This window comes from Spinacia oleracea, chromosome 5 (assembly GCF_020520425.1).
Source record: "Spinacia oleracea cultivar Varoflay chromosome 5, BTI_SOV_V1, whole genome shotgun sequence".
NCBI lineage: Eukaryota > Viridiplantae > Streptophyta > Magnoliopsida > Caryophyllales > Amaranthaceae > Spinacia > Spinacia oleracea.
The window spans coordinates 112,330,196-112,346,661 of record NC_079491.1 but is presented as its reverse complement, the minus strand read 5'-3'; the positions used below and the strand labels follow the sequence as shown (position 1 = coordinate 112,346,661).

Sequence of the window (16,466 nt, the reverse complement as noted above, 5' to 3'; positions counted from 1 at the left end):
TATATGACAAACTTGTATTTATAAACTTTACTAATTCATTACGTATTAATTCATCATTATCGATTATTAATTACTACGTTATTAGTATTTAGTTCATCAATACATGTTTCGTAATACTCTGGCATGGTGGGTGAGGGCATAGATGATTTTGATTCCTTTTGAATCATTTGATTGGTAAATAATACATGACATAATAAAAGACATTGACTGACTTTTCTTAATTAAGTTTATGAAATTAATTGGATAGTGAAATTACTACATTAGTGGTTCGTCAAAAAAGAAAATAACATTAGTTATAAATCACGTAATCAAATTATATGGCCTCTTTTACCTGTCACTTTGATTTAATAATGTAGATATTATACTATAAACGTATTAGAAATTGTGATTTTAGTAATAACTCGACATTGTTTGTAATTTGTATCCAAATTGATCTGACTAAACATGAACCCGACCCGATATGAACCCGACCCGATATGAATCCGACCAGATTACAATCCGGCTAAACCCGTTAACAAACCGAACCGAATTGACCCCACCCGACTACAAACCGACCCGGGATGAACCCGACCCGTTATGAACCCGACTTAACCTGTTTATAACCCGACCAAATATGAACCGACCCGATATAAACCCGACCCGATACGAACCCAACGCGACATAAACCCGACCCGGTACGAACCCGACGCGACATAAACCCGACCCAATATAAACCCATACCACATAACCCGATTTTTCAACCCGACCGAACAGAACTGATAGCAAAATGAACCGGTTTCAACCCGAATCGAACCGTTGACCCGATTTGACACCCCTAGCATTACGTCGAATTCGTTAACATCAAATACAATGACAGTAACTTACGTTACTGATTATTGGATGGTGAAAAAAAAACCTAAAAAGTTCACTTGCGTGCCAAAGTTTCAGTCCAAACCATCATCCCATCAAAAGAACACCACAACCGCGGCCTACCGCCTACAACAATCAAAGAAGCTGCATAACAAAACACGACCCTAAGAAGGTGAAGTAACATATTCATTAGTAAGATGTAGAACAATTGTGCACAAAGCAGACAGGGAACCATGTTATGTAAACCAATATGGATACACATCAATGTACTGCAAGTCTGTAAGACGAACAACAGAAACTTATTAAAAAACAGTAGTGTTCTATGCTCGGAATACTGACACAGTTTATAGTATTTTGACAAGCAACTAGATATTACAATATTTTTTCGTAATGTGATCCTCATTTTGATCTCCCCAAATAGAATAATCATGTATTCATCTTGAACATCTTTACATGGTTGGTCTCACATTAAGTCGACTTGCGACTTTCATACCCAGAGATTTGTCAGCCTGTCGTAGTAATGAAACAAGTCAGTTACTGATATCTGAAATATAGTACTGCGAGAGACTAAGGAGAATTGCGGCCTATTGGAAACTTACCTGAGACCAGTATGAAACCCAAATGCTTCTTATCTCATGAGTGATGCGAGGATCAGAGAGAGCATCAACCACTCTGCATATAAATCTCTCTTGCCTGGAAGCACCATGACACAGGATGGATATATGAGCCCACAATTGATACACTAGCCAAAATAAAACCCCAAAAAAACTAGGAATTCAGCAAATAAATCTAGAAATGGGTCCAACCTGGCTGGGTCCATGGATCTGTATCTCTCTCCAGGCTGCTTGAAGTTGTTTTCCTTTACAATGATTTGCTGTATCAAAGGAATAACCATATAGTCAATCAAGGGTCAACAACTCTTAACAGAAAAAATGCGACTGATTTTTGTTGAATCTATTATAGCTACCAAAAGTAAAATGCGACTTTTTATACAGCAGTGTTGTAAATTGTATTTTTTCTATTCTGAGCCTTCCAATTCATAATTTTCCCTCTTTTCTTCTCTAATATTTTTTCACATGTGTTATTCTCCTTGTAGCATTCATTCTTCATAATTAAAATATGACGACAGTTCCATAGTTGAACACAGAGCAATAAGCTGAAAATAGTAAACTCCAGCTAAAAGACCCTCAACTTCAGTATAAACACCAGGTTGCCAACCAGGAATCCATCATAAGTTTCGTAAGTACTGTTCTTCACTTTTTCTTTATAACCTATCAAGCTTAAACAAATGTCAACAGCACAACAGGAACAAGAATGCCATCTTTGACAATGAATTTCCATTTGAGTTGCAATAGGTCCATCCAATACAAACAATCAACCCCTCGATATTTCACTCTTCCCTCTCATTAGTTGATGCCTTTAAGTTATAAATGTAAGTCAATTAATAAAGCCTAAGATGCCATCATGCCAATATCTTTTATATCAAGTATTATTTGAAGAAAAACAACGCACGGAGCGACCAACAAAAAAGCAGCAGACAAAGAAAAGCACCAACCCTTTCACGCTTTCCATTCAAGATGTTTGTAGGGATGGGAAATCTCTCAGCGTGACGAACAGGATCATATCTTGATGGGAAGTAGTCAACCTAAGAAACAACATAGGGAAAGAACTTGAAACTAAAATTACGCAGATTTGCAATTTAAAAGGTAAGCAAGAAAGCAAAAATTAACATGTAGCAAATACCTCCTCATCTCTGTGCATAAAGTTCATGGAACCATCATAGTGGTTGTTGTGATGAGCACACTTGGGAGCATTAACTGGAAGTTGCAGGTAGTTAGGTCCAAGACGGTGTCTTTGGGTATCAGCATATGAGAAAATTCGAGTCTGAAGCAGCTTGTCATCTGAGTAGTGGACCCCAGGAACAACGATAGCAGGGCAAAATGCCAGCTGCTCGTTCTCGGCAAAGAAGTTGTCAATGTTCTTGTTCAAGACCATACGGCCAACTGGCTGAAGAGGCAAAATGTCCTCAGGCCAAGTCTTTGTAACATCTAAGGGGTCAAAGTCAAATTTGTCTTCATCAGCTGGGTCTATTGTCTGGATGAACAGCTTCCATTCGGGATAGTTTCCAGCTGCAATCGAGTCATAAAGATCCTGAGTAGCATGGCTGTGGTTAGCTCCACCAATTTTGACGCACTCATCCTCCAACAGGCACTTCACTCCACATGTTGGCTTCCAGTGGAACTTCACATAATATGCTTTGCCAGCCTTGTTGACCAGAGTATATGTGTTAACACCAGAGCCTTCCATGTGCCTATAGTTTGCAGGAACTCCAATATCATCAAAGAGGAAAGTAAACATGTGTAAACTCTCGGGATGATGCGAGAAGAAATCCATGACCCTCCAATTCTCCTGAATGTGAGATTTAGGGTTGGGCTTGAGGGCATGCACCATATCAGGGAATTTCATACCATCTCGAATGAAAAACACAGGGAAATTGTTTCCTACCAGATCGAAGTTACCCTGAGATCAACAAAATTTAGGCAAACAATATAAGCTGTTGAGCAAATATCCAAAACTAGAGCTCAGCAACAAAACAATGCAGCAACCATCTCGGAGCTAACCAGTTGACTAAACATGCAAGCAGAGATTAGAGGATTCAAAATCTACTCAAGGTCAGAGCTGACAATATCAAGCAACAAATAAGTTACTTTCAGCATTATGGGCAAGTCATTTTCAGCATTTCAGGTACTCAATCTCATGCAGTCATGCTTGAAAGATGCTAAGTAGAATTAACATGATCCAAAGCATATAAAAGAAACTAGAGGTAGATAACATTATCCATTATGTATCAGCATGTAGTTGTAAGACTAGAGACATTAACAGCAGTCTAATGATACAACCCGACCTAGCATGAACAAACACTAGCAAGAATTGGGAAAGTAACATAACACAGGCCATAACAGAACGGTATAGATCTAGCCCTCACCTCTCTGGTGTAGAACTTCACAGCAAAACCACGAGGGTCCCTGATGGTTTCCGGACTGCCACGTTCATGAATAACAGTGGAGAACCGAACAATTACAGGTGTCTGGACGCCAGGGGCGCGCAGGAAATCAGCACACGTGAGTTGTGAAATATCATGAGTAACTTCAAAAAATCCCTTAGCACTCGCTCCCCTGGCATGAACAACACGTTCTGGTATACGCTCTCTGTCAAAGTTGGCAAGCTTTTCCACCAGATGATAGTCTTCCAAAAGAATTGGGCCTGTTAAGAAAGATGCATCAGCATGCAGACATCCGTAAACCATGTAACCACAGTAGAAGATACAATACCGACGTGCTGGGGAAAGAAAGACAAAAATAGATGCACGGCATGCACCAAGTAGCAAGAGCTAATTGCGGTCTTTCTGGCTACTTAACCTAATTGAGGTGGTTTGACTAGGTTAAGCTTTGGGGTACAGTGCTATGAATTAACAAAGAAATACATCGTTAATGGCAGGAGAAGAAGATGATTTGATTAACAAACTGGAAAATGCAAATGAACTCTTAAAAGCTCAACAAAACACCATCAAAATACATCATGTCTTTCCCTCCCTCTATCTTGCATTATTTGTAGAGCTTCTACTCTAACAAACTATCTTCCTCTTCAAACTACTAACAACATCAAGCTACTCCCTCCGTATTTAAATAGGAAATACACTTACCATTTCCGGCCGAATTTAAATAGGAGAGACACTTGCCATTTTTAGTAACTTTTCAACCCAACCATCTAATTAAGTAATACTTCAACCCCACTACCACATTAAACAATTAATTTCATAAACCCCCCCACCCCCCTCCAAAATTTAATGGTCCCCACTTATTTTACTTGAATAAAATATTTACCCCTACCCCATTTGCTTTATTATTTTATTTCATTCAACTATTCTTTCTTAATACCCATGCCCGACCAAGTGTATCTCCTATTTAAATACGGAGAGAGTATTTGCTAAAGTGCCCCTTAACCCTTATACTCCCTCCGTCCCGGAATACTTGACCTGTTTTCCTTATCGGGCCGTCCCTTAATACTTGACCTGTTTCTAAAAATGGAAATATTCTAACAATATTATATTATTTCTCACTCCACCCCTATTAACCCACCTACCCCCTACTCCATACAAAAAATAATTAAAAATTCAACCCCTACTCTCCCCTAACCCCACCCCTTTACACATTTCCCACTAACTACAATAAAATAATACTCCAATATCAACTACTACCTATTAAATTAAATAAGTCAATTCAAGTTCCTTAAACTCTGTGCCGGTCAAACCGGGTCGAGTATTCCGGGACGGAGGGAGTATCATTTAATTGCATACAGGTTAATGGTCTACGAGCTCTAGTTAGTGTACCTCAATAGCTAACTTAATTTGATAGGGGGAACACATTGCTCCTAATTCTACACCAAAATTCCCTTTATATAGTTATCTTAGGTTTTTGTTTTTGTTTTTTACTTTTATCAGCGGTTAAGTAATTGTGTCCTCTTTTTTTTTATTGTGCATGTCACAACTATTTTAACCACTCATTTAAGAAAACATTATTCCTTCAAATTGGCTGAAACCAGTCACATCTAGTAAAATCGTCGGTAGCTAATCAAACAGACAAAACAGTTGACCACTCTGTATGTTGCAAAGCAGGATAGGTATGCCCAGAATTATATCCAGTGCTCGAGGGAAAAAAGTATCCTTAAGTACTAGAAATAAGAGCATCAGGTAATCAGCTCAGTATCTCACTATTTGTTTTCTTCAACTTGCATCCACTTTATCTCATTTCAAACAGAACTAGTACAAGAAGGATTTTCCAACATAAAGCATGATATGCAAAAATTCATAAGAAAAAGAATTGAACCCATATGCCTCAAGCAAATCCAAGAACTTAACACCTGACAATAGTTGCTTCCACTTTTTTACCAAAGGAAAAAAAAAGCTGTGCTGCCATCCTTGCCAGTTTCCACCTCAAATTCCGCATCCCTCTTTTATTTTCTTCTGCTAACCAATTACTCTTAAAACACTCTTCAATACTTACCCACCTCAAACTCCGAAACCCTATGTTCCACAGCCTCTTTTCGCCATACATTACCTCCCTCACTTCTCTTAAACTAAAACTCATGCCACATACTAATTTATCCTCTAGTTTAATTTCTTTACTTTTCTGTAAGCTATCATTAAGAAACTGGTCTAGGTCAGATCCATCTCAAAACTACGATCGGTAGCACAGTAGACAGTGATCAGCAGTTAATCTTAAATTTGTACCAACAAGACAATACCACCTAAAAAAGCATGTCATCCTTTATAAATCAGAATCAAGTCAAGCTCAAACATCCCTCCTTAAAAACCTTTTCGTCAACGACTAATAAATCCAAAGAACCAAACCTTTTTAAGCAAAACTGATTGTCTCTTCTAAAAGCCTTAAAGCCACCATCCCAATTATCTGCTATTTTGGTACGAGGCTAAATCTATGTACCTTATTTATGAGTACCACAATTAAAGCTGTAAATAGCAATAAGAGTTTGTCAAATTAAACCTTTCTTCTCCATCTATAACTCTCTTCACTTTTTCCCTTATAATTTCGAGCCAACATCAATTCTCTTAGGTTCCTATAACAATTCATATACGTATACGCACTCGTTCCGTTTAGCTAGCTTAAACCCTAATCAGAGTGATCACCATTAAATTAACCTCAAATCAAGCTCTGAAATTAACAAAATTTTCGACAAATTACCTAAATTATTTACTATCAACTACTCCAAAAATATTCAATTCTCAGATGCTAAAATTATCATTGTAAATAACAAATTAAACGAAACGAAATCATATACTCGTACAAACAATCATAAAATCAATAACAATTAAGAAAACTACCTCTGTTACCAACAGTTAAAGAAGAGTTGTTATTCCAAACAGGCGCACCAGAATTGGTGGTGCAGTATGGTGAGTTGTTCGCACTTGATGGCCGAAACTATACCACAAATTAAATAAATCAAGATAAAATAAAAATTCAATCAAATTAAAACTCCAACAAATAATCAAATCATAATTAATCATCTAAAATTCAGTATTAAAGCAGTAATCACGAAGAATAAAGAGAGCTAACCTTGTAAGGATCCATGGCGAAGGAGATAGAATAGCAGAATTGAAGTTCCCGAGGAGAGAGAAAGAGGAATTCTAGAGAGATAAAGATGAAGCTTGGGGAATGTGGCGAACACAAATATTAATTCGTAAATCAAAAAACGGTGGGTTTTTAAATAGTGTGACGTAAAATGAGTCAGTGTTGGATAATATTTAATTTTTTATTTTTTGGATAATTATTAGTTAGTGTATTATTAATTTCTTTTTTCTCCGTATTTTTCGTCACCACTACTAAATTTCTGAATGTAATTCTGACAAGTTAGCTGGTTATTCATTTTTTGAAGAAAAATACAGATCTTCGTCTCTAAATCGGGTGTTGTTATTGCTTTCGAATTACGATAGTCTTCGTAATTTGAATGTTTGATTTATTTTATTTACCAGCTATTCGAACGGTGTCGGTGTATGCTATGCATGACTTTTGTTTAATTTCTAATACTAATTTGGGAAAAAATCAATTTTTATTAATTTTTTTTATTTATTATAATTGGGTTGTTATTGTTTTCAACTTACTATAATGTTTGTAATTTATTGACCGCTTTTTCAGACGATGTAGGTGTATATGCTTTGTATAAATTTTGTTTAATTTTTACCACTGGATTGTAGAATTACTCGATTTTATTGATACTTTTATTATTTATGACTGTTGTTCAATGATCTTTTAGATTAACTATTAAGAATAACGATACTCTCGGCTACTATAACAAATAGTGTTATATTAGGATTAATAATTATATACTCGTACATTTTATTAGATTGAAGAGTGGGTATTATAGACTTTCATTATAAAAACAAATTAGCGAATTCCTAAATGGGAGGATAGCTAATTAGCTACAAATGCATTGCACACAACTAAAACTACTTTCTTTTGCCTTTTTGCTCATTTGGATTTTGGGGTCTTAACCGATTTTCTAATAAAACTGCCGATGACTTCGATTGGTTTCCAGTTATGGAAAGTATTATCATGGTTTCCTCACCTATTTTCATCGCTTAATTGTTTTTACACGTGGTTTGTGCATTAGGATTTGTAAAAATATTTATGATTGAAAACAATTGAGGTAAAAGAAAGTACGATACTTTAGAAGGAAATGTAGGATAGACAAAAATAAAATATTTCGTACTTAATTTTATTTTTAGGAGAAGTTAGTACGGGTATTTTATTAAATCAAATCAATTTAGATCGAAATAGTCATACTAGTACTAGTACGGAGTATTAATTAATATTATACTAGGTTAGGTCCCGTGCAACACACGGATGAGACTAAATATTTTTTTCTGTTCTGAATAATTTATTTAAACGAAATTTTTAATAAAATAAAATAAATTTTTATCAACGGTTGTTGGGAAAATCAGAGAAAATTATTATTTATTTGGATTGTAAAGTGATTTGTGCGATTTTAGGAGTTTAGCGTTTTGATAAAATACTTAAGTTGGGAAAATATAAGAAAAAAACTTATCAGACAATTAGATATCATTTTATTTTGGAATTGAATAATATCCGTAACCGTAATCATACTCGTACCCTCGATCTATCCAAATTTTGGATATGGTATTGATTTGATAACTATATCAGTTATAATACCCTATTTTCTAGATTGGGTATATAACAGGCTTTCAGGTTTATAAGTAATTTTGTTGGACACACTTTTTAACACTTGTTTTACATAAAATAAAAATAAAAAATTATTTTTTGTTTGGGTATAGTCGCATAATAACACATTTCAGTGTAATTTGTTTATTTATTTATTTATTTATTAACTATTGTAGGTTAAGGGTATAATGCATTTTTTGAAAATTTTATATGAAAATCAAAAAAATATTTTGCTTGTTTTCTTTTATGGAGTTTCCGTAATAGCTTACTACGTATATTATACAAAAAGTAATATCAAAAGAACTGTGATTTTTCCATTCCTAACATATATGTTGTTCAAATCAATAATAATATATATTTTTTACTTGTCGTAATACATGAAATCATAATTTATTTTTCCATACATACTTCTGTTATATTAAAGAGAAAAAAAGAATAAGAAGAAGAAAAATCAGGAAATTAGATATTTTAAAAGATTCTTAAATTAAATTATTTTTTAAAAAAAAGTTACTAAGGACTCACCAGGATGTGACACGTGTCATTCCCGGTGTGTCTTTTAGTATATATAGTAATAGATAGATATATATTTATTTATTTATTTTATCCTTGTCGTAATACATGAAATCATAATTTATTTTTTCATATATACTTCTATTATATTAAAGAGGAAAGAATAAGAAGAAAAAAAAAATCAAGAAATCAAATATTTTAAAAAATTCTTAAATTAAATTATTCTTTTGAAAAAGAAAAAAATACTAAGGACTCACCATAATGTGACACGTGTCATTCCTGGTGTGTCTTTTAGTATATAGTAATAGATTTCAAAAATAACGAATAAACAGTCATATAAGTTTATGTTCAACCTAAAACCTTAAAAAAATTAAAGCAATACAAGTTTAAAAAATGTTGTTGCAATAATTTTCCATAAATTGTTTTCTAAATAATTTTTTTTTTGTGAATATAATTTTGTATTGGAAAAAAAAAGCACATAAATAAATAAAACATGAGAATGCAAAAGATTCGGTGGCAGCCCATCCAAATATTGGAGGTTTACCAAAAGATAATTAACGAGAGCCACTTATATCACAAGACTTACAACTAATATGAACCATTACATGAAGTCCACGTAAACAAAAAGATTTGAGTTGTGTGCAAATTTGACACTTAAATTTGGAAGGTCTTGTTGAGTAGTGTGAATGCTCGAATATACCCGATAAGATTATGTATTAATGGGCCTCCCTTTGTGTGAGTCTAGCCACACACATCTAACACTGTTTCCTAATACTCCTCTCATTCCTTTTCAATTGTCCCTTTAAACTACGGAGTAACTTTTCGGTTCTTTTAAATTGTTATTAAACTTCTACATTAAATTGTACTCCATACATCATTATAATGAAATTAGTTAAGATTATAAAAGGGACTTATTAATTTTTAGCTTCGACCATGGTATTGACTTATGCAGTTTAAGCTAAAAAAATTAAGTTTCTCGGTGTTTGAGTGGATTAATATGTCCAAAAGCTCTTACATACACACGGTGTATAGAAACTTATTGTGCATAATATGTAAATTTCTCTTGAAAATACCTTGACTTTATATTTCAGGTGCATATTTTTATAAGTGGATCGCTAAAAGCCGCCCCATATTACTCAAAACCGCCCCACTATTTCCTCTTATTTTCCATTAATACCCTTATTTAATCTTACTTTCCAATTCTCTCACACCACCCCACCACCTCCGGCCACCATCGCCGGCCACTATCTCCGGCCACCACCATCACGTCGTAGGGCGACAAAATGGCCGAGTCTTCAGAAGAGTTTTTTTTTTTTGTCCGAATTGTTTTTAGAAACTTACGCATTTTTAGCTGTACCAAGGTACAAGCTTATGAATTTTAAGCTTGTACCATGGTACAAACTTATGAGTTTTTAGCTTCGACCATGGTATTGACTTATGCAATTCGGTCATCCCGTTCTTCCCGATTGCTTATCGACTGTCGCTTTTCCGGGTACTGTTACGGCTTTCCATCCGTCTTTACCACCGATGGACCGTGGTTTTCCAGATCTAAAATTGTTTAACTCGGATTTTTGTACAGTATGTAATTGTGTAATGAAGTATGTAATATATTCATTTTTGAGATAGTAATTGGCTTGTAAGATGTTACATATTTGATTTTACGAATCATATACGTGTTGATACCCCTGTTAACTTGGTCACTAATGCTTACACTAACTCCTTGCGATAAACGCCCAACGCGGGATCAAATCCCATATCATGCATGTCCCCCCCCCCGCCCCCCCTCCCCATTTTATTCTGGTGGATAAAAAAACTTCATTATTTTAATAGTTTAAATCTAAGAAATTGTAAGTACTTTTGTTATAATTTTTGTTTAATTCTTAATTTAATTGGGGATGGAGTTGCTCAATGAAACTGGTAATGGGAGAGTGAAAGAAAGAGGGGAGTGATAATAGAGCAGATCTAAAATTGTTTAATTCGGTTTTTTGTACAGTATGTAATTGTGTAATGAAGTATGTAATATAATCATTTTTGAGGTAGTAATTCCTTGTAAGCTGTTACATATTTAAATTTGATTATACGTTTCATATACGTGCTGATACCCCTGTTAACTTGGTCACTAATGCTTACACTAACTCCTTGCGATACACCTACCGCGGGATCGAATCCCATATCATGCATGCCTCCCCCCCCCCCCAATTTTTTTTCCTGGTGGATAAAAAAAATTCATTATTTTAATTTTTTAATTTTTTAAATCTAAGAAATTTCTGTTTAATTTTTAATTTAATTGAGGAGAAGTTGCTCAATGAAACTGATAGTGGGAGAGAGAAAGAAAGAGGGGAGTGATAATAGAGCGGAGAGTGACGAATTAATTCTTAATTTAATTCTTACTACCACATATCACAACTTGAATTAGCTGAAGGGTCCACAATTTCCGTCGCCCAATCAAGGCCTGCCAGCTCAATGTGTATGCTAACGAACCACAATACAATAAAATCATAAAAGAAATTAAAAAAACATACGGATTATGATTCAAGTAGCCAGTGTCGAACTCCAACAAGACAACATCATGGCCAGCCTCCATGTTAGTTCTTTGTTCTTTTTAGATTCCATGCACGGTGAACAGTCGAAAAATCAATGATCTCGCATAAAGTCCTAAACTGATGAATATAAATAGGAACGCGTAGCCAACCATAGATATGGCACAGTTGTGTCACCCAAAATTTCGTTGTGTTCCAGGCAACTCGCCCATGCGCAGACGTTTCAAGGTGACGTGCAAACTTAGAGTGTTTTTTCTCACTTCGTAGGCTCCACTTAGAGGACTAAGCGTCATTCAAATATTCAATTAAGGGTTAAGGCAGTTTCTTTACGATTGGTGTGTAGGTGCTTATATATAGTTCCAGGCATGGTGTGTGGTGTAGCATTGAAGTTCTAAGGATGGATAATCTATTGTTTGCAGAAAGGAAGGGAATGTGTGACTGTGGGAGTTAGGGTGCAGTAAGGATTAGTGTTTTTTTTTATAGATATCGTTTAATTTTCACTTCCTTCCCAAGTACTCCTTGTTCAATAGTATGCAAATTAGTTTCTTTAAAGCATTGATATTAAATACGAGAGAGATTGATGGAGAATGATGATTGACGATTTGCCTTCAGTACGTTTTTGTGAGTTGAGATAATTCTTTTAATTTTGGTTGCTGGAAAGAAACAAACAGGGCCGGCCATTAAGTCGGTCCAGAAAATGGGCCCAAATGATGAAGGTGGCTTAAAAATTAATGGGCTAAAATTTGGTTGCTGGCTTGTTGTCTGGTCAGGTCGAGGGTTTGATCCCCTAACCCTTCAATTTTGTAGTGGAAAAAATTAATGCGACTTATTTTTTTCATTAGCGCAAAAACCTATTACCAAACGTAATTAATATCGACTACTCGCTGGTAAACATAATATTCATTATTATTAAGACCAGGGCCTCTACATAAAACACGATAGCAATTATAATGGATATCGACTACAGCGGTTATATTAGACCTGCTAAACATAATATATTGTTACATACGTACACTTCCGAGGAAAACCATTAAATTATACAACACATGACTAATAATAATAATAATAATAATACACACCCCAATACATTCACATAAAACAAATTACAAACATGATAATAACACATACACACCCCATACATATGGCGCTAGATATTAACTTGTCATAATTCGCAACATCTACGATCTTAATCACCATCTGCATAAGAAATGCCTCTTGAGTCGGTCCTTTTTCATATGAATTTTCCGGCTTTATGTCCTGACCACCATTTTGGTTGGTCAAAATATCAAATTCCTTTCTCAAATGCTCAACTTCAATCCTTTCTCGCATAAGTTCTTATTTTAAGACAACAATCTTCTTTACTAGCATATTTTCAGCATTGCCATTAAGTTCATCTTCCCATTCAAAGAATCCACACTTTTGATCTGGATCCTGTCGGGTAAATGGAGTAGGAACAAGGGTTAATTCATTGATTAGAGATGCGACTCAATACATAATTGATTGCTATTGTTAACTAAACTGCATTATTAATTGCTATCAACTACATAAACTTCGTTAGTGTACCTGCCATGTTGGACATGAATAAAAACTTCGCCCTCTGTTTCTAGTATGTTTACAGAGCTGGAGTAGTGCTGGATAATCATGATAACAACACACAATGGATGGGCTTTTGCTAGGGGAGCTACCAGCAAGTGACTTCGGCGATGGAGGAGTAATTCCGTGGACAATAGTCATATTGAGTTTAAGAGGAATGAGTGAAATACAAACCGAAATTGTAGAATTTTTTATTTATGCACAATAACTCAATAATACCGTTGGTAAGAAGGTGAATTTGAAAACTGATCGTTGAAGGCTGTAGTTTAAATAGAGATGTAATTTGTTGTTGTATATATTCTTTAATTTGTTGTAGTATGTATTTTGTAATTTGTTGCAATTTCAAAGTGTAAACTTCGCAGGGGAGGGGAGTGTTGTACATTTTGAAGTTTAATACTTCGTACTTCATACTAATGTTTTCACTTTTTGGTACTACCACTACAAGAAAAATCACGTACAGAGGCAACACATAATTGCCTCTAAAAACGGGGATGTAGCCTCTATTGCCTTTTTGAAGCAAGAAAGTGGATGCCTCTAATAAGTCCGTCGCTAATTAATGGTTGCCTCTAAAAGCCCCTTCTTGAGGCAATATAGTACGTTGCTTCTAAAAGCACATACATTTAGAGGAACCATATATCTTTGCCTCAAAATATAATTAGAGGCAATATAAAAATTGTTTCTAAAAGTCGCATATATTTAGGGGCAACCATATAATGTTGCCTAGGAATATAGTTAGAGGCAATGAAAAGTTGCCTCTAAAAGCCACATATATTTAGGGGCAACCATATAATTTTGCCTCGAAATATAATTAGAGGCCATATAAAAGGTTGCCTCTAAAAGCCACATATATTTAGCAGCAACCATATGATTTCGCCTTGAAATATAACTAGAGGCAATATATAAAGTTGTTTCTAAAATCCACATATATTTAGTGGCAACCATATATAATTAAAGGAAATATAAAAAATTGCCTCTAAAAGCCACATGTTTAAGGGCAACCATATACTTTTGCCTCAAAATATACTTAAAAGCAATATCCTATTTTTCAAATAATGATATCTAGATGCAATTGAGACTATTATGAAACGTTTTTAGAGGTACCGGAAATAATCTAACATACGAAATATTATTTATTACAATTTTCAATCACGATCACCTATAAGCTTATTTTTTGGTAAATAAGTAATATTATTAACCAAAAGCGAACCAATTTTTGGTACAAGCTAGCTCAACCAAATAAAACATCCTAGGCCTTGCCAAAACCTGCAAGCCCAAAAAATACATAAAACTAAGCTAGCTAACCAAACTATAAAACCAATACCAAAAAACCACAAAATTCCAATGTCAACCCAAGTCTGTCTAAAATAGCTTTAACTGATAAAACCTGAGGCTACATGTAACTCTTCCTCATATTTGCATCCACCTTCAGGCTTCAAGAAAAATAACATCAATGTTGTTGTGTTAGGTTATGATACATATGACAATTCATAAATCATGCGGAAAAACCATAAAGCCAAGAAAGCATATTATTTACACATAATCATTAAGCATAGTTTAGATGCATACTCTTTGTTGCGTGCCTTCCCTAGCTGCGCCCGAACCGACCAAGAACAAGTCTTTAGGACTCCAAGTGTCTTCCCTCCGTAGATAGTCCACAGCACGTCCGGATCCGCCTTAAGCTTGACCAACTAGGATCGCCCTTAAGGTACTACTTATTTTCGGCTAAATGGGCAAGAGTTATGGCTGATTTTTTTTGCTTAAAAATCCTAGCTTTGAATACTTGAAAACTTGTATATAAATAATGACCCTAGGCCCTTATTTATAGAGGTATGGAAAAGGAATTGTAATCCTACTAGGATGTGGATTTGTTAATTAGAACTTTATTAGGACTCTAAATAACAAAGCAAATCTAATAAGATTAGGATTTTAATCTTCGCACGAATCCTAATAGAATTAGGATTTCCCGCACACGCATCGTACAAGCCGTGCACCTGCGCAGGCCTTGCGGCCCACGACAAGCGCACAGCCCATGTGCGGTGCTGCGTGCGCGCGCGCCCTTGGCTGGGCCTGGCCTTGCGCTGGGCCTGGTCGAGGCGTGCGTTGCTGCGTGCGGCTCGCTGGGCGATGGCCTGGCTTCGTGCTGGGCCTTCGTCTAGCGGGCCTCGTCCGATGCTAATTCGTACGATACGCTTCCGATTAAATTCCCGATTCCGGAATTCATTTCCGATACGAACAACATTTAATATTTCCGATTCCGGAATTAATTTCCGTTTCGAACAAATATTTAATATTTCCGTTTCCGGAATTATTTTCCGATTCCGATAATATTTCCGATTCTGACAATATTTCCGTTTCCGGCAATATTTCCGATTCCGGCAATATTTCCATTTCCGATAATATTTTCCGATACGTACCATGTTTCCGTTTCCGGCAACATCTACGACTTGGATAATATTTATATTTCCGATACGATCCATATTTCCGTTTCCGGCAATATCATCGTTTCCGGAGTATTCATTTCTTGCCTGTGACGATCTCAGCTCCCACTGAAACCAAGATCCGTCGATTCCGAATATCCATAGATGGAGTATTTAATGCCATTAAATACTTGATCCGTTTACGTACTATTTGTGTGACCCTACGGGTTCAGTCAAGAGTAAGATGTGGATTAATATCATTAATTCCACTTGAACTGAAGCGGCCTCTAGCTAGGCATTCAGCTCACTTGATCTCACTGAATTATTAACTTGTTAATTAATACTGAACCGCATTTATTAGACTTAACATAGAATGCATACTTGGACCAAGGGCATTATTTCCTTCATGTTGAGCACACTGTAAGTCACACACACATCAACAAAGTGGATATCAACAGGACAACAAGAATCAGAACAGCAACAGAGCACGGAGAGCAGCACAACACAATCACAACTTCTGCAACTCAAACTCAGATCAGTGACACCTAAGCCAACTAAACAAGACATACAACAACCTAACATAAACAAGCAATAGATCAGCAGCATAAAAAAAAACAAATTTTGAACTTTAGCATAGATTATCAATATTGAAAAAGAAACCCATGTGATTGTTTTTTTATTTTTTACTTTTACTAAATAATCCCTCTAAATGTTTACCAAGAAATTATAGATGTTCTATATTTTTTTCCCTAGATAGCAAACAAGTCAAGCTAGGTTCACTTATATAAAAAGCCAAATAACTA

General features: G+C 35.3%; 1 protein-coding gene across 1 annotated transcript; it reads right to left on the bottom strand.

The window, feature by feature from the left end:
- Positions 1-1,014: 1,014 nt before the first annotated feature.
- On the bottom strand, positions 1,015-7,351 carry LOC110785096 (catalase). The gene is made up of 8 exons (XM_021989539.2): positions 6,981-7,351; positions 6,749-6,845; positions 3,836-4,113; positions 2,593-3,369; positions 2,405-2,494; positions 1,656-1,723; positions 1,449-1,542; positions 1,015-1,358 (listed from the first exon to the last, which is right to left on the bottom strand). The coding sequence occupies exons 1-8, from the start codon at positions 6,993-6,995 to the stop codon at positions 1,299-1,301; spliced, it is 1,479 nt and encodes a 492-aa protein (XP_021845231.1). The 5' UTR covers positions 6,996-7,351; the 3' UTR covers positions 1,015-1,298.
- Between the last annotated feature and the right edge of the window lie 9,115 nt (positions 7,352-16,466).